Genomic DNA, 26,810 nt, shown 5'->3' on the forward strand with positions numbered 1-26,810 from the left:
CAACATTTTATAATGAGTAAAAAAAAATCTAAGATTTTGATAACTAAAAGAGGTCACGCGTGTTATTAAGATAATAACCTGAAAAGCAAAAAAAAACAAGAACCATGAATGAAGCATAAGAGGGTGGGTCAAGAAAAAAAAAATAAAAAATTATAAGAATAGAATCAAATCTAAAACATCAAAACATAATAAAAAATCAAATATTTAGAAATTTTTAATGTGCTTTTTACATAAAAAAATCTCATATGTAAATCGAAAAACTTATAAACGCATCTAGTTAAACAAATCAATAATCATCATGTAAAGAAATAAAAAAAATCAACAATAAACAAAAATAAAACTGAAAATATTAAGAGACAAATATAGATCAAGATATTTAATATTGCAATATGAATAATTTAAGCGGTTGTGTTTAATGAATTTATTAATCAAAATAAATTTGTAATAGAAACTAAAACACACATAAAATTTATTAAATACAATAAAAGAAAACAAAATACTATGCAAGGTTGCATATATTAAAAATCTTATGAAAAAATCAATATTGTTTTTGAAAAAAAATAAATTTAATATATATAAAATCTAAAAAAATTATAAATGAATCATGCTAACATCTTTAAAAATTAAACATATCTACAATGTTATACGAGGAGGTAAACAATAACGCCAAAAACTAATCTTTTTAAATATATTGTATAATACAATACAACGATCTTGATTTTTTTCTATATTTTATTTACTCTTTTTTTCAGAGAGAAAGGAGAGAAAAGTATTAAAGAAAGATTAAACAACAACAAAAAAGAAAAAAGATATATATATATATATATATATTTCATAATTTTTTTATATAATCCAATACAATGATCATTTGATATTTTTGTCTTAACCTTTCTACATTTGTTTTTCTTTTAAAAATTTAGTTAATTACCACTTGATTCTTGCTTAATCAAATTTATTAAATTAAAATTGTTTAGGTTGACACATTCAACAAAACATATTTATTGCATTTTAATATATAGTTTATCATGAAATCTCTGAAATGTTCAAATAGATAGGATTTATTATATAGCTCACTTAAATGCTATAATTCTTTTTGCAACCTTATTATTTTAATTATTTGGATCCAAATTTGATAGTTTTTATACGTTGTAAATTGATTCTTATTTAATCATTTTCATTGAATTAAAATGTTTTACCTCAGAGATATGTTGTAAATTGAATGCATATTAATTTTCCTATAAAATAAATTATTTTCATTAATAGGTTTTAAATGATAGTAATTAATAAAATAAAGAAAACACCTTTATTTTTTACTCTTCTTGAACCAAGGTCTCACTTTCATTGCCATCTGAACAAGTCCTTAGCCAACAATCCTTTTCAACAAATGACTTGTATGCATGTTACAAATAAATGACATGATATTAAAATTAAAAAAAAAAAAAAAAAAAACTTGTACGTGCATTTCATTTACAATTTGACGCCATCAACATCATCCCTGTAATTCCTGACAGAAAGTTTCTACTAGCATTTATTTGGCAAATCCTTTTGCTGTGTGCAGAGGAGGGAAATGGAAGCTACATTCTCCTTGATGGTATGCAGGATTTGTGCAGCAGAAGGCCTAAGACTTGGAGACTGTCCAAGGCAAAGAGCTGCAAGGGAAATCATAGCCATGACTTCCTTGACTTCGAAGTCTCCTCCCAATTTTGGATCCACCATTTCTGCCACCTTCGTCGGGTTGCACTCATCACCACTAGCAATTATGCTCTTCAAAATGGGTCCAATCATTGATGTCAATAGCTGGCCCTGGCCTCTTTCCTCGCAAAATGCCTCCATTCCCGTCACGAGTTCCAAAATGATGACTCCATAGCTGTACACATCATTCTTCTTTGATGCTATTCCTGTTCTAAGGTAGTGTGGATCAGTATAACCCGGAGAACCCATCATCACTTGCTTCCTATTATTGGAACTCATTACTGTAGAAGAAAATCCCATCTTTGCGAACCCAAAATCACATAGCTTGCAATTGAGTTGCTCATCGAGTAAAATATTTGAAGGTTTGATGTCACCATGTACAATTTGGAGAGGACATTTTTCATGTAAATATTCAAGAGCTTGAGCAAGTTGGTAAGCTATTGCCATTCTCTTTCTCCATGAAAGTACTGTACTTCTCGATGACTCCCTAATTTCTCTTCCTGCACCATGGAGTTTGTCTTGCAAGGTTCCATTGGAAACGTACTCAAATACCAAAGCACCTTCGTCTGAGAATTAAAAACAATAAAGATAGATTTTTAGCACGAGAACTCAGATTTAACAACAAACAAGTAATGTCACTAACAATTTTCTCAAGTAAAACCAGGCACAAACCTTGATTGTCACAGTATCCTAGAAGCTTGACAATGTTGTCATGTTGAAGTTGGAGCAGGATGTCTAGTTCTTGCTTGAAGACTCTATTAAGATAGTCACTTGGGCAGTGAATCTTGATTGCCCCAATGCTGGAACCACGCAAGTGCGCCAAATATACTGTGCTAAACCCTCCTGATCCAACAATCTGAGAGAAATTCATTGACAGCCTCTCAATCTCACTCCAACTGTATTTCCTTGCACAGCCATTAGTACCATCAAAATCTTTTTCCTCTTTCGGGTCAAGATCACCAGTACCATTTGAAGCAGCAGCAGCAGCAGCATCGATTTTCTTGGTGTCTCTTTTGTGTCCGAATTTGAGTCTGAGAAAGCAGCCCATGATGGTGACACAAGCAAGAGAAGAACACTAGAGAAGCAGCGATCGAGAACTATATGGCAATTCTATGGTGAAAGAGAGATCAGTGGTGGTGTTCTTAAGGACTAGTTGTCGGTGGATGGATAGCACTAGGGGGGATGGCAATGGTGGGTATGGTGGCGGGTTGCTTAAGGGAAGCCACAGAGAAGGTGTGCTGAGAGGAGTAACAGAGAAGAGATCATAAGAAAATACGTGAAGGGATGGGCCAGCACCACCAGAACCTGCAGACAACTAGGCCTCTGGTTGGAACTAGTCTCATGCTACCAGAACTCATAGAAACATCTCCAATGGTCTTTGGATTTGTGTATGGTAAGGAAGGAAACATATGGAGTCAGAATCTGACAGACTCAATCCATTCCTTATAAAACATACTTGGAAATTAAATTAAGACACAAAATCATTAACTAATTACATTATTAATTCTTGCTGTTATTGTTTATTTGTCAAGCAGAGTTTTTTTTTCTATTATTTTAAAGTTGAACAAAACTTCATCTCCATGTGCTGTTGGTCCAAAGTCTAAACTCTACATGCCCTAGCTATAACTAAAGACAGTTTAAAATACGTACAAATGGTGATTCTTGACAAATTTAATTTGAGAAACTCGGACTTCGATGGCCATAGACTCACAAATTTATTTATTTTTTTATTAAAAAAGGATAAAAATAAATAGAACATATACATTATTTGAATGAAAACAATTCTCCCATGTATTGGGTTGGGGTAATAAACTGGCTCCCGTCCATAAATGTATGATATTAAAATGATATGTGAAAATAAAAAATAAAAATCTTATAGGAAAAAAAGAAGGTAATGAATTGGGAAAAAATTATTCTGAGAAAAAAATGCAAAAAAAAGTTTGATTCTAAAATAATAATTGAAGTTGTTATTTTTATAAAATAAAAAAATTATTAAATTAATCTAGTTCATCCTCTAAGACAATAGATCAAACCAATAAATGTTTTACATATCATGGAATTTATCCAAGTTATTAATTTTATGATTGATTCACTGTATTTTTTTTATTTTTTAATTAAGATTATACTATTAAATTTCATAAAATTCTAAATATAATTTATTAATTTAATAAAGTTTTATTCATTGGTCGACTATAATCTTAGAGGGTGGAGGATTAAGTTCACCTAATAATTATTTTTTATACAAAATATCATAACACTTATTAAAATTCACATTCTAAATATAATTTATTAATTTAAAAGATGAAATTAATTTTCTATTTGAACACAAGAAATTAACCATGCATGAATTAATGATAGCATGGGATTTTATCTCATTGTCTTCCCTTTTTATTGAATCCGGAAAGGCATGGGAAATTAAGGAAGATGGTGACGTGCTAACAGCAACACGGAATTACCAATAATTAAAGAAGAAAGAAAACAAAAAAGCTTGATTCTTTATATCTAATGATTTGAAATTTAAAAATATATAAAAAATCTGGCAAGTCAAATTTAGGTTGCTGGCTGGCTAGCTAGCTAGTTCTTCTCACTTTCTTCAAACCCTTGTGCTTTTTATTCATGGCTGGCCATGCTTTCATTTCAAGAAGGTAATCAATTATAACTCAAGAGAATTTAACATCATCAACAATTATACATGCCCGTGTTATTGATCTTGACATGGTGAATTTAACCAGTGCTTTGCAGGCTGTTGATTTCAAACCTGCAATTTAAACATGATTATTCTTCTTAACTTCTGAATTAGAGATGAGAAAAGGTGGTGGTAATTCGGAGGAAGAATCAGTAAAAAAATAAATTCTATATATAACATGGTGAATTAATGGTTGCAATTAAATAATGTTGATGATGATCGGTGATCATGGTTTGCATCCCTTCACAGCAATTCTTTGAAACACAATTTCTTTCCCTAACACAATAAACTATCTGCAGATTTAAACTCTGTGATCTTGCAGCATCAGTTCACGAGCAAGGGCGGTGATATATAAAATTGGTGAGAAATGCTGAACATCACCGTGCTCTAGAAAATCTTATAGATATCACAATGAATTATCCTGTGGACGTATAATCATGAATTTTTTAATATGAACAAGAAATTCTGTGAATGCATGATTAATACCAATTGAACTATAATTTGTTGGGATTATCATCATAACAGAAGATTTATAGATGATGAATCAAACCTAATGATTTCACCTGAGGAAAAGTAAGAAAAGGGCAGAAGGGCTAGCGAATTCCCAATAATTTACACTGTTCTTTAGCCTCTTTCATGCTGGTTTGACTTTCATGCAAGAAGCTTAACAATGGCCATGGAGCAATCATTATACTATTATAATGCAGATTTTGTCAGGAAAAAAAAAAGTTTCAAACATTGCCTTGACACATTCCTGGTAAGAGCATCATGAGATAGAGTAATTTATTTGTCAAAATTGCAGGCATGTCATGATCTATCTCTTAACGAATCCTAGGCAACTATTAATTAATGAATTTTTATTTATTTATTTATTGTTTTAGTCTGAAGAAGTTCCAAGCCCACATATATTCCCATCTTATTTTAATTTTGTCCCCATGTCAATAAACAATCTCTCATTAAAATGAGTTCCTAATGCTTTTGAGTGTGACTGGTAATCCCTACCGAGTTGCTAGGATTTTATTGTCTTCCCGTGTGCCAAAACAAGACACAATTATTATTATTATTATTATTATTATTATTATTATTATTATTATTATAAAAAATCAATTAGAACAGAAAACATTGATTAAGCATGAATATTTTGATAGATTCTACAATCCGAAGAAACTAGATAGAGGACAAGCACCGATCAAACCAAGAGAAAGAACCCTAAACAACCAACTCTAAAACAAATTTGTCTCTCAATGTTTTTTTTTGTTTTGTTTTTGTTTTCTTTGTGAGTTTGTATCTTTCCAGAGAGGGCCAGGCGGTGGCTATGGTAGAGGCTGAGCATCAAGGGGATTAAATTCGTAAATTAGAATGGCAAATCCATTCGGAGTCCCTGGCTTTCGAGCAATCATATTTATGCTAATCCCACAGTTCCTGTGAGGATCTTTACCGGTAGTGACCAAGACAGAGTATGCCTCACAAGAGTAAATGTAAAAGTTCGACTCGGTGACAAATTGATCAACATATACCCGATCAGTCTCAACGGTCATTTTATTAAGATTTTGTTCTTGTTTTTGTGTTTTAAATCCTCATAAACTTGGAGAATAGAAAGTTGTAACCTATTTATCTAAATAATTTAGATGATATTCAAATCTTGTTTCTTGATAGAATAGAAGGAATGAAAAGTCATAATTAATGATATCAAAATATATTAAGTCATTGAAAAATCTTTTATACATTTATAAATGTAGGAATATGATTATTTCTTACATGAATATTAGATCATGTTAATAATCTTAAGATAGAACTGAACTCTATTGTCCTAACATGGATCTTTAAGACAATTGGGTTTGGCGTGTAGCCACACCTAGAGGAAATAAATTTGACAGTTCATTCAACTTATTGTGTCTTGAGCTCAACTTACAGTTGTATTAAAGTATATTGAATTTGATATATTGTTAAACCCACAATGCCTTGGACCTTAGCTCATGACTAAACTCAAGTATATTGAATCTGATAAAGTGATAAATTCATGGTGTCTTGGGATCAATTCATGGTTGAACTCAAGTATATTGAATCTGATAATTTATCAGATCTATGGTGACTTGGGTTCAGTTTATGATCAAAGTTAAATATGTTGAATATAATAACTAGCCAAATTCATGAATATTTAAACTGAGCTTATAACCAAACCATCTCTCTCTCTCTCTATATATATGTGTGTGTGTGTGTTATTTCTAGCCAAACATGCTATCTATCCTTGTACTTGAAAAAATCATGACATACATTTTCATATAATATCTTTTCATTCTTGAATTAAATATGATAACATGAAAGTCGAGGAAAATAAAATTAAAAAAACATTTATAATAAGCTTAATTTTAACATTCAACGACAAGGATAGTGACAGTAAACAATATGTATTAGGTATTAGACACCTTTTGATAAGTGTTATCAACCCATCTCAATGTATCATATACTAAAACCTGATTTAGTTCAGGTTTTATAATAAAAAATATAAAAGTTAATTTACTCAAATGTACCCGAGTAATCTAGCTAGTCATAACTTAGTTTAATTTAAAATAAATTTAATATAATATTATTTTAAATAAATTGAGTTAACTCATCCAATTCAGACTGAAACAAATTTAACAATTTTGGTTCTGAATATCTTAAGTATACGCATCTTGCATGGGATTGGGTATTTTATCTCTCAATTACAAAATAAAAGGGAAAGGACATATTTATCCCCAGACAATCACAAAATCATCAACTAGGTCCCAAAATAAAATAAAACCCAATTGAGTCCCTCGTCTATCAAGTGTTACCCAATTAAGCGCTGCCTTAAGTTTTTTTTTTTTTCCCATGAGAATAAAACAATGAGGACATGTTTTTCTTAAAAAGATGCTTTTTTGTCATGCTTTTTTATTCTTTTTTTGTCATGAAGAGATTATACGCTAAAAATTAATCTAAAAATATATATATAAAAAATATTCCTAGAAAAATCATTACATTGACAAACAAAAATGAAAAGGTTAAGAAATTGACATGTCATCAAAAGAGACCAATTTCAAAAGCAAAATCCCGTTCGAACCTCCACACGTTTGAAATTCCTCCGGGCTACGACCCAACAAGCACACCGGCCGGTTCCAAAAAGATTCCACAGAAAATTATAAAATAAAAAATAGATTCCCTTTCCCTTTCAATTTTCAAAATCAACAAATCAATCCCCCCTTTTTTTTTCAAAACTTTTTTAAATAAAATAAAATCATTGCTCACTCATTCTACTTTGTTTAAAAGATGTTTTATATTGTATTATTATATTTTTAAAGTGTTTTTCAATTAAAAATATATTATAATATTTTTTTTATTTTTTAAAATTTATTTTTAATTCCACCGTATTAAAATTATATTAAAGAATAAATAAATAATTTGAAATAAATAAATAAATAAATTTTATCAGAAATATTTTTGAAATATGAAAATTATAATCCTAAAACCCATCCTTAATCCCTCCGAACAACAAGATCAACATAAACCAAACTGAATTGTAATAAATCTTCACCGTAAACAACACGACCTTTTTCCGTTTTCTTATGAGACGGAAACGATTCTTCCCACCCAAACAACAGAAAATCGGAGCTCATAATGGACTTTTCCTCTCCTCCCTGCCGCTCGCCGCTCTCACTCTCCCGCACCCGCAACCGCAACCGTAGATGGCGTCAGAGTCGGACTGGCACCGCCGTCGTTGTGGTGGCTGCACTCGTGATTTCCACCACAGCCTGGCTGTCTCTTGTATTTTCTGGCACTACTGCTCGGTGTTGGCATAGGTTTAAGAATTGGGAAGGCAGTCCTCATACTCTCACATGGAAGCCACGAAGTCAGAAGCCAAATCAAAACGGGAAAGTTGACGGAATTTCGAGTTTCTCCACCGCCCCGTCTCTTCAATTGGGCAGAAACAGGAGCCTGTCCGAGGCGGAGAGACGGAAGGTTGAAGCAGGATTGACGTTGAATCATATAGTTTTCGGCATTGCAGGATCCTCTCAGTTATGGAAGAGAAGGAGAGAGTTTATAAGGCTTTGGTGGAGAAAGAATTCAATGAGGGGTCATGTTTGGTTAGAGGAGAAAGTGGATGATAAAGAATGGGATGAATCATTGCCTGTGATTATGATTTCGGAGGATACTTCTCGGTTTCGGTACACGAACCCGACCGGACATCCTTCTGGGCTTCGGATTGGACGCATTGTGTTGGAGACTTTTCGACTAGGTTTGTCTGATGTAAGGTGGTTTGTTTTAGGCGATGATGATACTATTTTTAATGTGGATAATTTGGTTAATGTGTTAAGTAAGTACGATTATAATGAAATGGTTTATGTTGGTGGCTCTTCGGAGAGTCACTCTGCGAATACTTATTTTAGTCATAATATGGCTTATGGAGGTGGGGGGATTGCTATAAGTTATCCTCTCGCCGAGGCGCTTTATAGTGTTCTTGATGATTGTCTTGAGAGATATCATAAGTTATATGGAAGTGATGATAGGCTCCACGCTTGTATTTCGGAGCTCGGTGTTCCATTGTCAAGAGAGCTTGGGTTTCACCAGGTTTGTTTATCCAATCAGCTGTTAATTATTTTCTAATTGTTTAGACAACTTGCATTTTGTTAGTAATTATGACTTGTGCTGCTGAGAAGTTTGTGATTTTTTTTATCGAAGTCAACTTGATGAATTAAATGTTGACCACAAAATTTAGAGGGTTGTCTTGACTTGTTGAATTTGAATTGTGGTTGGTTTTGTTATGGCAGTGGGATATTAGGGGTAGTGCTCATGGTCTGCTATCTGCGCATCCGGTTGCACCCTTTGTATCGATTCATCATGTTGAAGCTGTGGATCCTTTTTACCCTGGGTTGAGTTCACTGGATAATTTGAAACTATTCACAAAGGCCATGAAGGTTGACCCTATGAGTTTCTTGCAGCGATCGATCTGTTATGACCGTGCACGCCGCCTATCCTTTTCCGTCTCGCTTGGTTACACTATTCAAGTGTTCCCGGGCATTGTTCCTCCCCGGGTGCTTGAACGCTCAGAAATGACTTACTCTGCTTGGAACAAGATTCATAGTCGGAATGAGTTTGATTTGGATACCAGGGATCCTTCCAAATCTGTTTGTAAGAGGCCGGTCCTCTTCTTCTTAGAAGACGTGGAAAGACAAGGCAACACTACTTTGGGTACATATGTGCAGGCAAGAATGAAAGATGATTTGAAAAGAAGTTTTTTCTGCTTTACTCGTTCTGCTCCTTTGCCTTACGTGGAGAGTATTCAGGTGTTGGGGTATCCTCTGAAGAAGAACTGGCATTTGGTGAGTTCCTTGTATTCTTTTTACTGTCTACTCTGAGTCTACTGTAATTTTCAGACTTTCCTTTCAAGCTAAAAGCTGACATTTCAAATATATATTTGGACAGTCACCACGTCGCCTGTGTTGCAAACTGAATCAAGCAAGTGATGAACTCCTTACAATATCAGTTGGACAGTGTGAGAAAGGATCTTGTGGTTCTTTTGCTGATTCTGTGTGAAATATGGGTTGAATGGGAGCACTTGGTATACTCGCTAGTAATGCTGTGGATATATTTTTTGCTTGAAGAAGGCCCTTCTCCAACTTGTGCTTTATGTTGTTCAGCATCATTGCTTCCTTCTTGCAACAGCAGTTTACTGACTGTAATCTGGCATTTTGAAAGCCATGCTAACAAATTGCAGATATGATAGTTCCTTTTTGTACACAGTTGAGTTTAAGATGAGATTGCAAACTTTCACTTCGTGGACTGCATTCTTTGCCTTCCTTTTTCTTCAGAAGGTAAATAATTTCAAGTCTGTATCTAACATATAGACATTGCTAATGATGTGAGAGACAGTTTTAGTTAGTTTGCTAATGAAAATGCCGCGATTCATTCCTTCTATTTTTAAGTGTGTGTTTTATGTCAATTCTAGTAATATTTTCTCTTGCACCTTCAACTCTCTCTGGAACTCTATTGTTTGAGCAATTAGACCTTCATTGTGCCACTCACTCATCCTAGTGGATGTTCAGTTAAATATCATCCCAATTATTTGGTGTTAGTTTGATATGTCCTTTTCACTTGATAGGGAAAGCCCTTGTTAGGATTTTCATGTGTGTGTGTGTGTTGGGGAGAGAGAGCATTTGTTTGAGATTCTGTTCTAATTAGAATGCAGTTGTCTTACAATACGGTTCTGCTTTGCTGTTGATAGGTGGGATCCAAGTGCAACTTGTTGAGCACATCATCTTACATTCTCATATCTCATTTGTGTACTTTCAGTGCTCATTAGTGCATATTTTCTGTATTTATTCCACCTGTATGATACTTGCTATGATCTAATTCTATGAATATATTACATTTGACTTCCCAGTTTCTGATACTAGTAAGTTTGAAGGATTTGTTTATGTACTCCATGAGTCTTACCTCAACTCCATGCAATTTATGAGGCCATTATAATATGGATTCATAGGCGTGCATCATAGCACAACTCAACTTGCATCTTGTCTCCAATTTGTGTACCTTCACTGCTTAAACAGAAAGGCTTCATTTCAGACTGATGGTTATTTTTCATTTCAGTAACAAAACTAGCATTAACACACATACATGCGCATGAGACATCCATGCACATATTAAAGGAATGAAAGAAACAAACTGAGGAAAGAAGGACAAAACCAACCGTGCTATCAGAAGCTAGATAGCATGGAAGAAGCTAAAGTGTGGGAGGTCTGCCAACCAGATTTCGGGTCATTGACACATATTCTAGCTAGAGATGCATTCCGTGGGAACAATATGCCCAACAAATAGGAAAGTATATGCCCAGAAAGACTGGAGAAAGTGTTAAAATTACAAGGGAGCCTTAGAAAAAGAAAAAATGTGTCAAAAGGCATGTTGTAGTGTCAGATAAGGCTTCGGGGAGTCATGCCAGCAATTCAATGCTGTTGAATTGAGTTGTGTTTAAGTTTGTATTTTAATAAAATGTCTCTCTTCGCCCTCCGGTGCAGTTTTTTTCTCCTGTTGTAGACCTACAACGACTTGGAGTTCATTGGTTTGTTATCAACTCTTGTTATGCTCACAAGAGCTAGATCATTCAATTAGTTCACCATGTCTGTTTGATAGCAACTTCTCTATTATGGCTCGAGTATATATTGGCAAGGACCTTGTTAGTCCAATTACGACCTTATGAAGTTCGTTATTCTAAATTCTCACACTCCAAATTTGTATTGTGCTTTCTTTCGTACCCTTGGAACTTGGAAGGTTAGGGGTGCAGATTTTGTGAGTGTGATAGAAGAACATTTTGGTGATTTGTCACCAGCATTTTGTGATTTTTGCTGGTGATCATGTCCTGTACTGTTCTTAAAGCCTTCTTTGTCTGGTGATGACCGTGTCTCATTCTCTTAGTCATGAATCTTTGTTCTTTAATAATCGATGAGTTGCTAGTTAAAATGTACTTTTTTAAGGAAATATGTTTTGACTAGCATTAATGAGTCTCTCCAACCTATCTTCATTGTAACGAATGGGATAAATGGGCATCTATTAGATTTGATTGTTTGAGCAAGAATCTAGGAGGGCATCAAAACAGACACAGTTCAATGGGTCCATGCAAAAATGAACAGCCAATGTCTTGTTTTGATTCGTTCTTTATGTGACCTGTCACTCTTAATTAAACTAGCATCTTAATGGAGCCTTTTTTCTCTTCCCATTGAGGGTGTCGATGTGGTTTTCTTACTTCTTTAATAAATTCTCTAGATGGTTTAACTTTACTAATCTCTCAGTGAAGGGCTGTTTGTATACACCGCTGGTAGTTGATTTGATCATTTGCCTTTACCAGTCATATTCTTCTTGAGAGGAATAGGCAACTAAGGCGAGATTCTTTGTGTAGCTGTGTTTCAAGAGGCCTTTACAGTCATATTCTTTCTTTTCTGAACTAGAATTTCCATCTTTTCTTCCACGCAGCCCAGCATAATGGTTTTCGCATGAGAGTTGTCGTAATTTTGGTTCATTGGTTAACTCGCAGCTTAATTTTTTCTTTCTTCCTTGCAGTTCACTCCATGTTAATATACCTGTCTTGAGACGGGAATTGCACATAAATCATAGCATGTTGTCAGACATCTGCAATGATTTTTAATAGCTTTACATTTTAGTGCTTTAATCTTTGTGCATCGACTGATATGGTCTACTTACTATGGTATTACTTCAAGATTGCATGTGGTCTAGCAAATCAGAGGTGGAATTTGTAGCTGAGAACCTCTCAAAAAGTGGGAGGTCAGCTGCATTTGAAGTTGGAAGTTGAGAATGAACTAGTGGATACACTGTACATCCATTGCATTAGTGAGTAAAGCCAAGGGTTCATAGTGACTTTTGAAGGGCCAGATGCAGTTTGATGTCACGGTAAAGCATTAAGTGCCAGAAGTGCAACTTGTTCATTCTGGTGGGTGCAAGTCATTTTAGTTCTAGTGGGAACTGCGGCCTAAATAAAGTGGACAATTAAGGATGCTTTAGGAGTCGTTAATAAATCACTTCAATTGACAGTGACCTCTTCTGAACTTCATGGGATTTGGCTTAGGACACACATTTATCCTATTTTTTTCATTTTCATCCTATAATTTCCACACCTCTGCAAATTCATAAGCATGTTTTCCATTTGTTCTCTTTTCCCCTTTCTAATCATGTGTTTTGAGTTAATTAAGGTTGATTTCTTCTTGTTTTTTGTCACTAGGGAGCTCAACAGTATAGATTTGAGATTTCTATTCGGAGATCCCATAAGGACTAATGTTAGCCCGAGATCGGTCAGGTTGATTACCTGGGGTTATGGAGTGTTGGATGAAAGGAATGGTGGTAGTTACGTCCTTGAGAAGCGTTTATACTTGTCAGAGCAGATCAGTTGGGATTTAACTTGAACACATGCTTCTGAGTTCATTGATAGATACCGGAAAAAAGAAGAGGTGGGCAGGGTCATGTGGCGGAGGACAACTTTGGATTTCGAGCTGGGACTAATTTGTTTGCGCACCTCTTGAAAAGGGCATGAAATTCATGTTTTCTGTAAGGCGCCGCACGCGGCACACCTCATAAACAAACACGTTAAGGTTATTACATGGTTGGTCACTTTAACAAGGAAGCGTTGGGATTGTTGTTTTTCACTATGTGTGAGTGAGGGCTAAACCATAACCTCAAAACACTGAATTAGGATTCTGCTCATACCATAATAATGTTCATTCGTGGTGCATTTTGGACTCCAAATGCATGGAATATGTGCGCTGTTTTGCAAGATTATGGTGATGACAATAGCAAGCTCCATCTCATGTCAAATCTATTTGCAGTGTTTTGTCTGTGTGTTGGCTCTAATGTTTTGCTCACATTTGGTCGGAGAGTGTGTTTCGCTGGCTTGTTTGGTGTTTTGAGTGTGTGTGTGTGTGTGTTGTGTTGTGAGATTAATAAACTTGAGTAAGATACATTCATGGCGTAAATTAAATTTAAAGTCACCATTTAATTTAAAATATTTGTTTAAAGTAAATAGAATTCTAAATAATTCAGTTAAGATCCATGCAGGCTAGGAGCTAATTAAAATAAAATAATTAAGGTTAGTCAATTTGAACATATTTAAGGTTATTAACTTGTGTAATTAAACATTAGTTAATTGATATTTATAAAACTGAAAAGACTGATGTTAGTTAATCTTAATATATTTAAGTCTTTCATCTCATTATTAAATGTTGTTTATTAATTTCTTATGCTTTTTAAAGTGAAAGCTAAACGTATATTTAATTGTATAAAACTTGCATTTCACTCTTCAAAAATTCAACTAATTTTTAAAACCATAAAAAAATCCTCCTTTTTTTTATATATATTTGCTTTCAAGCAAAGTATTAAGGATATATATATATATATATATATATATATATATATATATATATCAAACGCAGTGCATGTTCATGTGCAAATAATTAATTAGGAGGAAGATTAATCACCTAAATAAAGAGTAATTTATGAGGTTCATAAATTTTAAAATACGCCAATTAATTAATTAATTAATTAGGAAAATAATGGATGGTGAGCTGGAGTGGATTAAGCCCTCAATAGTCGATAAATACAAGGATTGTTACAGTAGTGATTGTATATAAAAGGTGATGAACATGGCAGTAATTTGCATTATTTTTATTTTGGTGTTTTACAGCTTTTGTCTCTGTTCTTTCGATGATTTGATTGTAAATTATAGGACGTAACCCTTCTTTGTTTTTGTTAGACTCTTCGTCAAATGAAGTTAGAGGAGATCATATCTCCTCCTTTTATTTATTTATTTTTATAAATTGAGGCCAAGTTCTATCATCTTTTTTTTTTAATATTCAAAATAAACTCAAAACTTTTTGGATTTTGTTTTAAACATCTTCTTATCTTTATCGAAACTTTTCACTTGATAGGTTAACTCGGTTAACTATCATTCCAAAACATAGCTTATGCTAGATTTGATATCGAACTATATTAAGAGTTGACCTGGTCAAACCTGATTGATTGATTTAATTTAATTTTTTTAAAATAAAATAAATAAATTTAGTCAATCAGATTATGACCGGTTCAAACAACATGATCACAGCTCTCTTTTTTTTTAAGAAAAAAGAAAGTCTTGAAACGAATTTTATTTTGAATTAACTCGTGTAACCCGAGTTTTAATTATAACTAGCAAGAAACTGGAGAGGGGGAGGAGGTGGATGAAAATAACAAGGGAAGCAAGGGGCATGTGCGCACCCATTAGGGCAATTAACATGATGGGGAGGGGAGGGGAGGGCGGGAGTGGTGTGGGTGGCAGTTGGGAAGGTTTCACAAAACCAGGAGAAACGCCACGCACGTTCTTACACCTCACAAAAATGGGGCCCTTCTGACAGCTGTTCCAATCTGTTCTTGTCTCTCCCTCCCTTCCTTTTCCTTATTTCATCCAAGATTTATTTATTTATTTATTTATTTGACATCTTCTTGGTCCGTTGAAGATTTTTAGGTGAAACCAAGATTAATTATGATAGATTTTGATTCCTTCCTAGAGTAATTAATGCTCTAATTATATAATTTTTTAATAATAGTGTGATTAATGTTCTGTTTATTATTTTATTGAAGAGTCCATTAATCACTTTTCATTTCATGTGTGTATTAATTAGTGATGTGCTTAATACCGATACATTACCAATTAATCTCTTAATTAGCCTAGTTGGTTGAATGCTGATCCACAACATCTTCGTTTATAGGATCAAGGTCAAGCATTCAAATCACTGCTGGGATTAATTAGTGTATTCACTATCATTTTTTTTTCTGAGTTTGAAGTTAGACGTAATTAAAGAAAACTAAATCATTCAAAATGAACTCGAGTTGGATTCGTCTTTAATCTTAATTATTTACCAAACAAATTAAACTTGATTGACTTAATAAATTGATTGAATAATTAAAGATTAATTTCTCTTGAAATATAGACCTTATTTTTAATAAACATTCTATGTATTTGATATATCAAACTAAGTGCATGTTTGATATATATATATATATATACTATGTTTACAATTGAGTACGAGCAAGTTTTAAAAATACATTTGCTTTGAAAAAATTATCAAATTGATGTTTTTTTAGTGTTTTTGTATGATTTTGATGTCCTGATACTAAAAATAAAAAAAAATATTTTTGAAAAGCATTTTACACCACAATATCAAACACTCACTAAGAGTCCGCTTGTTTTTTTCATTTTAAAAGCGTTTTTAAAAGGATTTGAAACTTTTTATTTTCTTTCACTTCAAATCAGTTTTTTGATGTTTTCATATCGTTTTAATGTGCTAGTATCAAAAATAATTTTTAAAAAAATATTATTTCATTATATTTTTAAAATAAAAAATAAATTACATCGTGATTCCATAGACAGAAAGCTCGCTCGAATACGCAAGCAATTTTTATGGTATAAAGGACACAAGATGCCCCGTAGCTATTGATTATTATTTATTACGATAGAGGTTTCCAAGTGGAGTCCACAAATGATGAGGGGAGTAAGCTCTGGATTAAGTAATGCTTATCATGTTGTATAGTCTCTTTTAGAACCCTAATTTAAACAGCCTAATGTCATGTGGGTATGATTAGGGATTTTAATGAAACAGTTTGGAAGAAGCATAGAGTATACTTAAAGATCAAAAAGGTGGAAAATAATAAATAAAAAAGAGGAAGGAACATGGACACCATTAATGTGCTGTCAAGAAATGTGTACGTGGTGAATGTCATGGTCTTAAAAAAATGTGGTCATGATGGGCGCTACAGGGGAGCAATTAACCACACCCATTAACCCACGGACCCAATCACATGGAACTTATTAAAATGGGTCACGTGGGACCGGGCCATAAATACTTTTCTTCCCTTCTTTTTGCTTCTCGTTTGTTTTTCGAAAAAAATTAAGTTTTTAAATTAAGTTTTTTTAATATTTATTTATCATTTTGATGGGCTGATGTCATCAATAAATTTTATAGAATCAAAAAATTATTATTTTAATATATTTTCAAGCAAAAAATACTCTAAAAACTAATTTATATCGCAATCCCAAACAATATAAAGCCATCTTCCATGTGTTATTCTGGAGCGTCTCTCATGCTTTGTACTATTTCACTACAAAAAACAAAATAAATTATTGAATTTGAATTTTTGGTTTCCTGATCCACTAATTAATGTGGAGTTGTGTTCTTAAAACCGTTCGAGATGATTGATATTTGAGAATATATATATATATATATATATATATATTCATGGATTTTAGAAGAATATAGTTTGAATTAATAATATTGAATTCAAAACCTATGAATTAACATCTTAAGAAACCTATGATCCACTAATTTATTTATTTTTTTTAAAATTACTTTAACTATATATCAAGGCATAAAATCTTATAATTAATAGTATTAACCTTAATAATTAACATCTTAAATAGTATTAAGAAATTAGATATTCATAGAAACACAACGAGTAGATTTGTCAACATAAAAAACAATTATAATTAATGGCGAATATACCAATATATATAGTTCTCAAGCTGGGAGGAAATTAAAACACACAATTATTCTCAAATAATTACTGATTAGATGCTACACACACACACACACTCAACATCGAAACGATGTAGTATCTCGTAATGATTGATCCGGTGTGCATAATATCCTAGCAATTATTTTTCATTTTGTAGTTATTACAAAACAAGAACAAACGGCTATTTAACATCGAACTAATGAACAGCCGTTTTAGCCTGATGTGTGGTTGGGTTAACACTGAACCATGGTTAAGTGGGAGCGTACATATTCTGATTCTCACGGTTCCACCTTTGTCCAGCTCAAATCTTGCGAAGAAAAAACATTAAAAATGGAAAAGAAATGATAAATTGAATTGAAAAAAAGAAAAAAAAAAAGGAGGAAAAATCAAAAGAATATATATGGTATGGCTCTGTGTAGGGTAAGGAGAATCTAGTGTTGCCGATTTCAATAAAGTTAAAGCAAAAGTCCCAATCGAACATGGCCATGTCAATGGCAGTGGAAAATGGTAGGTTAGATGCAGAATATCATTGGAGACGAAGACGAAGATGGTTTGCAGAGAATTTTAATTTCAGGGATGAGGTGATGTGTGTGTGTGTACTTGTGGGTGACTGATTGTGTGCTGCTGATCCCTTTGAGCTTTCCTTTTCATCCTCCTCCCCCACCTGAGCCAGCCATTGCTCTCTCTTCTGCAACTACTTCCAATTAGTTATGCTATTCAAATTCATTTAATCTTTTTGATGTATACTCCTCCTCCTCCTCCTCCTCCTCCTCCTTCTTCTTCCTTTTTGTTTTTATGGTGATGGGTATTATTCTTGGATTTACCATCAATTAATATAGACTATCAAACTCCCGACACGCCGATCCAGCAACATGTCAATTTAAAATCTATCTCGAGTCAAATTTGCTTTTAAACCAATCTTTTCTAATCAAAACAATATCATCTCAAGTTTTGTTGAGAAAAAATAAAATAATATAGTTTCAATAATTAAAAAAAATAATAATTATAACTTAATTTAACTTTTTATACATAACCTATAATTATATTTTTAATTGATTCAACTCTTGTGCTGGATCTTATAACTATGCTTTAAAAATATTTAAAGGTGTAAATCTTACTTCATGTTAATGTATTATTTCTTAAAATATTGATATTAAAATAATTTATTTTAATTTTAATTTTAATTTATTTATCATTATATTGGCATGGAAAATGTTTTTAAAGTTTTTGTCAGAATTTATGGGAAAAAAATATTTGTCAGTAAACCTGCAAAACAAGTACATAATTAATGAGATTTTAATCAAAATGAACCCCCAGAAATAACTCCATCATAGTAAAAAAAAAAAAAATAGAAAATATATACGTTGAGTCATCTCACTATTGTAATAAATCTATATACATTAAAAATAAAAAATAAAAATCACCCTATAAAAATCCATTAAACTTGTTGACTCATTTCATCACCAAAAAGTATGATATATATTGGATAAAATATTTATTATATTGAATAAATAGAAATGACGATGAATAAAATGTTGCTAATAAAAAAAATTAAATCCCACCACCCAAAAAAAAAGTATTAAAAATAGAAAATATGTTGATTACCTGTAGAAAATATCACATGCATTTCAAGGAAAATAAGTAAGGAATTACGCTGTAGAAATGCATTTATCTTGGTGATTAATTCCAAATTAATAATTTTTATTATTATATTGAATAAATAGAAATAATGATGGTAATAAAAAGGGGTCATAAACAATTATTAGCGGCAAAGGGAGAGAGAAGAGAACTGACAACACAGCATCTCATTTGTTTTATCATTTCACACAGCTCTCTCTCTCTCTCTCTCTCTCTCTCTCTCTTAATCATCAACATCCTCATAATTTGTCATCTCCATTCATCTCTCTTTCTCTCTCTACCTAGCCTCATCTTTTGGCAGAGTGTAGTGCAGCTGATGATGATGATGATGATGCCCTTCTTCTAGTTTTTCTTTTTATTCCTGGTTTTGTTGAATTAAAAACAAGAAAAAAGGGTTTAAAAAATAATAAATCAAATCTGAAGAAGAGGGCAGCAGCAGCTAGCACTGACTCATAGGAATTCTTTCTTTCTTGGCTTTTATTTTATCTTTTCCAGTTGTCTACTCTCTCCCTCCCCCCCTCCCTCTCTCTCCTTTTCTTTTCTTTTCTTTTTAAGCATCACCAGAACTTCCCTTACCCTCTCTCTCTCTCTCTCTCTCTCTTTGTTGCTCTCCCAATTCTCTTATTATCTCTTGAATTCTTCTCATTTCCCCTTAATCCTCTTGCGAGGGAGGGGACAAAGGGATCAAGAAATCATTTACGGGCTGAATTATCATCATAGATGAAGAGAGATCCTCAGCTTCAAGAATCGCAAATTTAATATCAAGGAAAATTAAGTGAGTGGGGGGAGAGAGAGAGAGTCAAGTTCAGAGATGCAACAAGGAGGTGGAGAAAGAGGGTCATCACAGTCACAATATGGAGTGCCACACCAACAGGAAGGTGATGTACCTATAACAACTCCTACATCTGCTGCACTAGCAACCCACATGCAGCAGCAAGTAGTAGAAGAAGCATCGCCCATTAGCAGCAGACCTCCTGCCACAGCTGCCACAACAAGTGGGGTTATGAATTTAGATGAATTTATGAGACTTTCAGGGAGTGGTGGTGCAGAAGAAGATATTGTTGCTGGAGAAGATGCAGATCGAACAGGAGGTATTGCTAGTGGCAATAGGTGGCCAAGGCAAGAAACTCATGCCCTTTTGCAAATTAGGTCTGAAATGGATGCTGCTTTTCGCGATGCCACCTTAAAAGGTCCTCTATGGGAGGATGTTTCAAGGTAGACAAATATCAACAACATTAACCCTTTTCTCCATTTCCTTTTTTTTTTTTTACTATAATTCTCTTCAGATCTCCATTTCTCTGTAAACACAAGCACATGGCTTCTATCTCTTTCCATCACGACTCACGAGCTACCTAGATTGGCATCTCTATTTTTAAAAAAACAAAAATTCTAATAAATAATAATAATAATAATAAATTGGATGAAATATACCCAATTGGGATGTAAGCATAACTACCTTCACTTTTTTTTTTCTTTCCTTTTTCTTGCTATTTTCAATGGAAGAAAAATTGAAAATCCCAAGAGGGATATGAACAAGATCGATTCTTTTTTATTTTTTATTTTTTGTAATTTTTCATTATTTGTTTTTACTATTAAATCAAGCAACTCTCTTTCCTTTGTTTTTGTTTTTTTTTTCTCTCTCTCTCTCTACACTTATTAAATGGATTAGATAGTTGGTATGGGAAGTGGAGAAGAAGCCAGTGGGCCTAAAGGTATGAAAGTGAGTGAGAGAGAGCATCATCTTCTTCTTTATTAAATTTAAATCAAGGTAAGATTTTTTTAAAAAAAAAAGATGTATTTTTTATCATTGTATCATTAGAAATCTTTGATTTTTATTTTTTGTTTTTTATCATTGGAAAGTATACTTCTTGTGGTAATAAAATATGAAAGCATGATGTAACAGGAAGCTAGCAGAGATGGGATACAAGAGAAATGCCAAGAAATGTAAAGAAAAGTTTGAGAACGTGCACAAGTATTATAAAAGAACAAAGGAAGGCAGAGCCGGTCGTCAAGATGGCAAAAGCTACAGGTTTTTTAGCCAGCTTGAAGCTTTGCATAATACTACTGGTAGTGGCGGTGCTTCTGCTAGTGTCATCAATATGTCTGGTGCTGCTCCTCAGCAGATTTTCACTACAACAACAAGCAGTCTGGATGTTGCTCCTGTTTCTGTTGGAATTCCTATGCCTATTTCGTCTTCTGTTAGAATCCCTCCACCTTCTTCTCGGGTACTTCAACCAGCTTCAAATATTGGCTCAATGTTCCCTCCTGATTTGGGGGCAACAGTGGCCGCAGCTGCTGCAGGTGCTGGCCATGTTGGAATCAGCTTCTCGTCGAATGGGTCTTCTTCTTCTCCAAGTTCTGAAGACGTTGACGACGAGGAGGAGGAGGATGAAGAGCTATTAGGAGGACAACCATCAGCTACGGCTGCTGGTACGAGTCGAAAACGTAAAAGGGCATCATTATCGTCAGCTAAAGGAGAAACTCATCGGATGATGGAGTTTTTTGAGGGACTAATGAAACAGCTCATGCAGAAGCAAGAGGCGATGCAACAGAGATTTTTGGAGGCGATTGAGAAGAGGGAGCAAGATAGGATGATAAGAGATGAAGCTTGGAAAAGGCAAGAGATGGCTAGATTGAGTCGTGAACATGAGATTATGGCTCAAGAACGGGCTATTTCTGCTAGTCGAGATGCTGCTATTGTTGCCTTTCTACAGAAAATTACAGGCCAAACTATTCATTTGCCTACGCCTGTATCAATGGCTCCTCCATTTTCACTACCTCCACCACCACCACCACCAGAACCGCAACCGGTTCAAGTAACGCCATTGTTCACTGTCTCAACCCAACCACCACCACCACAACAACTTCAACCCATGCCACAGTCACAAGTAACACCACAACAAAATATACAACAGCCACAACCACTCCCCCAACAGCAGCACCACCACCACCAACAAGGGCATCGTCAACACCAACTACCCATTTCTTCAGATATAGTAATGGCGGTCCCGGAACAACAAATAATACCACAGGAAATTGGAAGTGGTGGCGGTAGCGGGAGCGAGCCAGCGTCATCAAGATGGCCAAAGCCAGAAGTTCTTGCACTTATTAAGTTGAGAAGCGGGCTTGAAACTAAATACCAAGAAGCTGGGCCTAAGGGGCCACTTTGGGAAGAAATTTCAACAGGAATGCAAAGGATGGGCTATAAAAGAAGTGCCAAAAGATGCAAAGAAAAATGGGAGAATATCAACAAGTACTTCAAGAAAGTAAAAGAAAGTAACAAAAATCGCCCAGAAGATGCCAAGACTTGCCCTTATTTTCATGAGCTTGATGCCCTTTATAGGAAAAAGATTCTTGGTGGAAGTGGTGGTGGTGGTGGTGGAAGCACCTCTACTAGTGGCTTTGACAGCCAAAGTAGGCCACAAGAACAGCAGCAGCAGCAGCAAGAGAGCTTACAATTGGACCCAATGCCACATCCAATGCAGCAGCCACCGCAACAGACACAAGGCACAGAATCACAAAATAAAAATGGGGCTGGTGGTGATGTTCAAGCAAGCAATATAGGTTTGCCTGGGATTCTCGGAGAAGGAAATGGAGGAGCAGCAAAGAAGGTAAACCTTAGTTTTGTTCAAAAAAGAAAAAAAAAATGTAATGTTACGAAGTAATCGATGTTCAGTTATTTGATGCCTATTGATCCTTTCTTTGATATTGAAGCCAGAAGACATCGTGAAGGAGTTGAAGAAACAGCAGGGGACTCAACAACAACAGCAGCAGCAGCAACAGCAACAACAGTTAATGGTTGATGGCTATGATAAGATGGAGGAAGGTGACAGTGAAAACGTAAATGAAGATGAATATGACGACGAAGACGAGGGAGACGACGATGATGAAGAGGAGGAGGAGGAGGGGTTACAAGAGGAGAGGAAAATGGCATACAAGATAGAGTTCCAAAGGCAGAACACAAGTAGTGCCGCCAATGGAGGAGGGACTGGGGCACCCTCCTTTTTGGCCATGGTTCAATAGTACCATTGTCAATATCCTCGTATCCTCAAAATGTACCATATGTACCTATGTGTGCAGAAGCTCAAATCAAACAAAAGATATCTAACAAAACTATTTGAGTTCAAAGCCTGACAACCATAAAACTTCTTCCCTTTAATTCCATTTCCTTTCACCCCCATAAATTCTTTTCTCATCCTGTGTCTTATCTGTCCCTTTCCTTTCCTTTTCCTTCTCCTTTTCCTTCTCCTTTTCCACCATAATAGCTTTGTTAAGATGAGATGTCATTTTGCATGGCAATCATCACCACTATTTGTACCACTTTTTCTTTCAATTTATTGATTTGTTGATTGTTGAATAAAGCACCTGTTTGTTCAAGACAAAACAGGAGGATTGATTAAGGAAGACCAAAATAAGCTTTGGCCTAGCCTAGCTTACTACCTAGGACCAACACCATAGTCATTTAGTCATGTCAACATCATCAAAGAGATCAGACAGAAGACAGCAGCAGCAGCAGCAGCAGCAGCCCAGAGAAGAAGATATGGGACGAGAGAAAGAACGTGTACAAGTTAATTAGAGCATGCATGCTGATAATTGTGATCATATATACAATCCTTAGGAGAAGCTAGCAGATCATGTTAATTAATTAATGCCTTTTATTTATAAGCAATATTGCATTCTTTCTCTTGCTTAGCTTGAGTTTTATGAAGATTCATTCTTGGATAGTTTTCCAGGATTTCTTCATCTTTATTGATAATGTAATCAAACTTTATTTTATTTTTAATTCTTTAACTTCAGCGCATTATAGTGATTGTATACAATAATTATCCCCTTCTAATTTCTTGTGTTAAGTTAATTCATAATTAATGACACATTTGTGAAAAAGATAAATTATTTTTTTTACTAACCCTAACTATATATTCTCAAGGAGTTAATTCATTTAGTAGTGAGTTGGACAAAGCACTTATACGATCGAATTCCATTACAGCTCTTTATGTTTCAGGATGAACATATAATCTTCATTATATTTCTCATTCTAACTTACAAACTTGACATATATATATATATATATATATATATATATATATGATTAAAAAAGATTTAATTTCAAGTATATGAAAGCTAGTGAAGGACACCATAATCATTAAAAGAAAAAAGAAATTATAGTATTCAACTTCAAAATAAAAGGGAAAAAATTAGAAATATCTTGAGAGCCAAGCAGCAATATTATAAAAGGGACATGGTGTGGATTTTTGACAAGGAGCAACAGCAACAAATGTGGGTAGCCATGTAGAAATTGCTTTCCTATAATTCCCCACTTACCACACATTCATATTTGCCAACTAGCAACAAAAATGGGTTTCTATATTCCTTTCTTCCCCTCTAGCTATTGTAATCCACTTACCTCATGAAATCTTACATCAAAGCATGGCATGTTCTCCCCACCCATGTGCTTTGCTATTTTCCCCTCCCATGATCACCAACACCCCCCCCCCCACTTGCTCCTTTCCTTTATAATTATTTCTTTCTTTCTTTCTTTTAATAACATATTTATGCTCTTTTTTCCATCACATCATCAATTGCTCTCTTTATAAGCATTGATATATAAATTATTAGAGAGTCCTGAAATCTTATTTAATACATTAAGTTCTAACTTGAGAAAGTTATTTAATATGGTAGCATAACTTTATTAACCAAGTGATTATGAATTCAAGTATCATCGCCCCATTATAATTAATAAAAAATTAAGCACATGTTATTGTGGATCTATGCAAAGTTTTAAATTCAAATAATTTTCATTTAAGATGATGTATTAGAAAGTAATATAAAATTATTCTTGAAAACTCACTTAGCTTAATAGCTTAGTTAAGTTATTTTGCTGAATTGATTCTTTAAAATAAACTTTATCGATTATGATATTTATGAGTAATTTATTTCATTGAAAACTATTTAAAACTTGAATTTATCAGACCCGTTAAATTAAATGTTTAGATGTTTAGAACTATTTTCTTAGATAATATTTGATTATATATCTCCTTTTTTATTATTAGTTAAGATACAAAGAGAGGTTGACTCCATATATACCGGTATAGCTAGAATATTGTGAATAACTAAAACAATTATATAAAAAAAATAAAAAGACACCAGAAATAGAAGTATATATCATGCTCACAATACACTATGCATGTATTAATATAGTATTCGGTGATTAGTTTAGTGTTGGCAGATGTAAGCTAAAAGTAATAATACACAAATCATTTTTATATACATAGCTAGGTTCTGCACATGAGGAAGAGTAGCTAGCTAGCTAGCCTGGTTGGTGTTGCTGCTGGCACTTGGTAGGATTTATGCATACATAATTAAAGCACAGCCCAGCCTGGACTTTACTTTAAAATATATGCAGGCATGATCAAACATTTTATTATTTTAGAGAAAAGAGAAGAAGGGCGATGGGAGATCGATGAAATAAAGATGAAATGGAGGGAACATGCATTAGCCGAAATACTTTTCTTATGTTTTTGCCTATAATTTATAGCCGAGTTAGATTGTGTTTGATAATACGGTATAAATATCTATACAAAAACTGTTTTTATATTAAAAATATATTTAAATAATATTTTTTTGATTTTTTTATATTTATCAAGATATTAAAATCATTGAAAATTTTCAGGAAAATATAAATTTGATTCTTTTTTATAAGAGAATTTTGAAAAATTCTTTCAATAAGCAGCAGAAAAACAAAGATTACCTAAATTTACTTTTAGATTAAATTAAAGGGTTACCTTAAGACTCAAGTTATTTATAATACTAATGGGGCAAATTGAGCCATAAAGTTTTAGTGGCAACAAAACAGCCGTAATGCTCTATGAACTAAAAGTGATCACATACAGAGTACTTTTCAGTGCTCATAATGGAGATGTATAGACATGAGAGGAACAAATTATGAGGGGCTGCAGGTGCCAGGACCCTACATAGAACGACCACCCGTAAAGCTGCTGTTGATTTTTCACCTTTTCCACTGTCGTGAGGTTGATTACTGTTGAGAAAATCAGTCCATTAATTGATTATAATGAATGGTAATGGAAGTTTGCAGGCGTTGAACCACATGCACTCGTGTCCACTGCAATTGCTCTTTGCTTTTTTGATATTGTCCCTTCAAAAATGAATTGAATCCATTAGGATATCTTCAGTAAATATTCATCTTCGTTTGCACTTCCTATTTCATTCTTTTAAGCTACAAGTTTTTACAGGCTCAACGTACTTGGATTCATATAAAAACCTATTAGAAAAGTAAGAAAAAACAATTTTATTCGGTTTTGATTTTATAAGACTAAAATCAAATGAACCAAACCAAACTAAATCAGTTCAAACTGAACTAAACTTAGTTAAAATGATACCTAGCCGTCGCACCCCCAGCCATCAAGACTCTCTCTTCATCTTTCTTACTCTCCTAGTCTGTGTCTTTCAATCTCTTTGAAAAATTGGTCCCGCTACTCCTTCTCGATAAGTGAGGTAGGGGTGTTGTTTAGTTCCAGTAATCAAGCGCTGCTCTTTGTTGATTATTCATGGATCTGGAGTTATAATATTCCATTGTTGATTTAGCTGCCTTCTTTCATAATCTTAGTAGCGAGTATCTTGTAAGTGCATTTAGCGTATCATTTTCCTGCCAAATGTCGAGGAGGCCATCGAGTCCAGTAGTCATTGATCTGCCCACACTAGTGTAGTATTT

The 26,810-nt window shown here is 33.8% G+C and overlaps 3 protein-coding genes across 6 annotated transcripts; 2 read left to right on the forward strand and 1 right to left on the reverse strand.

Annotated features, from left to right (window-relative positions):
- Window positions 1-1,280: 1,280 nt before the first annotated feature.
- LOC133702905 (probable receptor-like protein kinase At4g10390) lies at window positions 1,281-3,136 on the reverse strand. Its single transcript, XM_062127239.1, has 2 exons — window positions 2,365-3,136; window positions 1,281-2,258 (listed from the first exon to the last, which is right to left on the reverse strand). Exons 1-2 carry the CDS (start codon window positions 2,738-2,740, stop codon window positions 1,522-1,524), a joined length of 1,113 nt encoding a protein of 370 aa, XP_061983223.1. The 5' UTR covers window positions 2,741-3,136; the 3' UTR covers window positions 1,281-1,521.
- A 4,715-nt stretch (window positions 3,137-7,851) lies between these two features.
- On the forward strand, window positions 7,852-13,673 carry LOC133703240 (uncharacterized). Of its 3 annotated transcripts, none has more exons than XR_009843851.1 (4): window positions 7,852-8,965; window positions 9,166-9,717; window positions 9,821-10,209; window positions 13,125-13,673. XR_009843851.1 is itself a non-coding variant. In XM_062127700.1 (3 exons), exons 1-3 carry the CDS (start codon window positions 8,015-8,017, stop codon window positions 9,929-9,931), a joined length of 1,614 nt encoding a protein of 537 aa, XP_061983684.1. In that variant the 5' UTR covers window positions 7,852-8,014; the 3' UTR covers window positions 9,932-10,312. The 3 variants fall into 3 exon arrangements, 1 of the variants encoding a protein (XP_061983684.1); XR_009843850.1 differs by lacking the exon at window positions 13,125-13,673 and adding an exon at window positions 10,985-13,118; XM_062127700.1 differs by lacking the exon at window positions 13,125-13,673 and having other exon boundaries at window positions 9,821-10,312.
- Window positions 13,674-19,224: 5,551 nt separating this feature from the next.
- Window positions 19,225-23,882, forward strand: LOC133703849 (trihelix transcription factor GTL1-like). Of its 2 annotated transcripts, none has more exons than XM_062128552.1 (3): window positions 19,225-20,296; window positions 20,985-22,692; window positions 22,796-23,882. In XM_062128552.1, exons 1-3 carry the CDS (start codon window positions 19,893-19,895, stop codon window positions 23,102-23,104), a joined length of 2,421 nt encoding a protein of 806 aa, XP_061984536.1. In that variant the 5' UTR covers window positions 19,225-19,892; the 3' UTR covers window positions 23,105-23,882. The 2 variants fall into 2 exon arrangements, with proteins under 2 accessions (XP_061984536.1, XP_061984537.1); XM_062128553.1 differs by having other exon boundaries at window positions 22,800-22,930.
- The last annotated feature ends 2,928 nt before the right edge of the window (window positions 23,883-26,810 follow it).

This window comes from Populus nigra, chromosome 9, assembly GCF_951802175.1.
Source record: "Populus nigra chromosome 9, ddPopNigr1.1, whole genome shotgun sequence".
NCBI lineage: Eukaryota > Viridiplantae > Streptophyta > Magnoliopsida > Malpighiales > Salicaceae > Populus > Populus nigra.

What these genes read in the sequence shown, in the direction of transcription:
- LOC133703849 (XM_062128552.1), top strand. Translation starts at nt 19,893, where the DNA reads ATGCAACAAGGAGGTGGAGAAAGAGGGTCATCACAGTCACAATATGGA. An exon ending in CTATGGGAGGATGTTTCAAG is followed by an intron (nt 20,297 to 20,984) that starts GTAGACAAATAT and finishes ATGATGTAACAG; the next exon opens with GAAGCTAGCAGAGATGGGAT. An exon ending in ATGGAGGAGCAGCAAAGAAG is followed by an intron (nt 22,693 to 22,795) that starts GTAAACCTTAGT and finishes TTGATATTGAAG; the next exon opens with CCAGAAGACATCGTGAAGGA.
- LOC133703240 (XM_062127700.1), top strand. Translation starts at nt 8,015, where the DNA reads ATGGACTTTTCCTCTCCTCCCTGCCGCTCGCCGCTCTCACTCTCCCGC. An exon ending in GAGAGCTTGGGTTTCACCAG is followed by an intron (nt 8,966 to 9,165) that starts GTTTGTTTATCC and finishes TTGTTATGGCAG; the next exon opens with TGGGATATTAGGGGTAGTGC. An exon ending in TGAAGAAGAACTGGCATTTG is followed by an intron (nt 9,718 to 9,820) that starts GTGAGTTCCTTG and finishes ATATTTGGACAG; the next exon opens with TCACCACGTCGCCTGTGTTG.
- LOC133702905 (XM_062127239.1), bottom strand. Translation starts at nt 2,740, where the DNA reads ATGGGCTGCTTTCTCAGACTCAAATTCGGACACAAAAGAGACACCAAG. An exon ending in AGGATACTGTGACAATCAAG is followed by an intron (nt 2,259 to 2,364) that starts GTTTGTGCCTGG and finishes TTTAATTCTCAG; the next exon opens with ACGAAGGTGCTTTGGTATTT.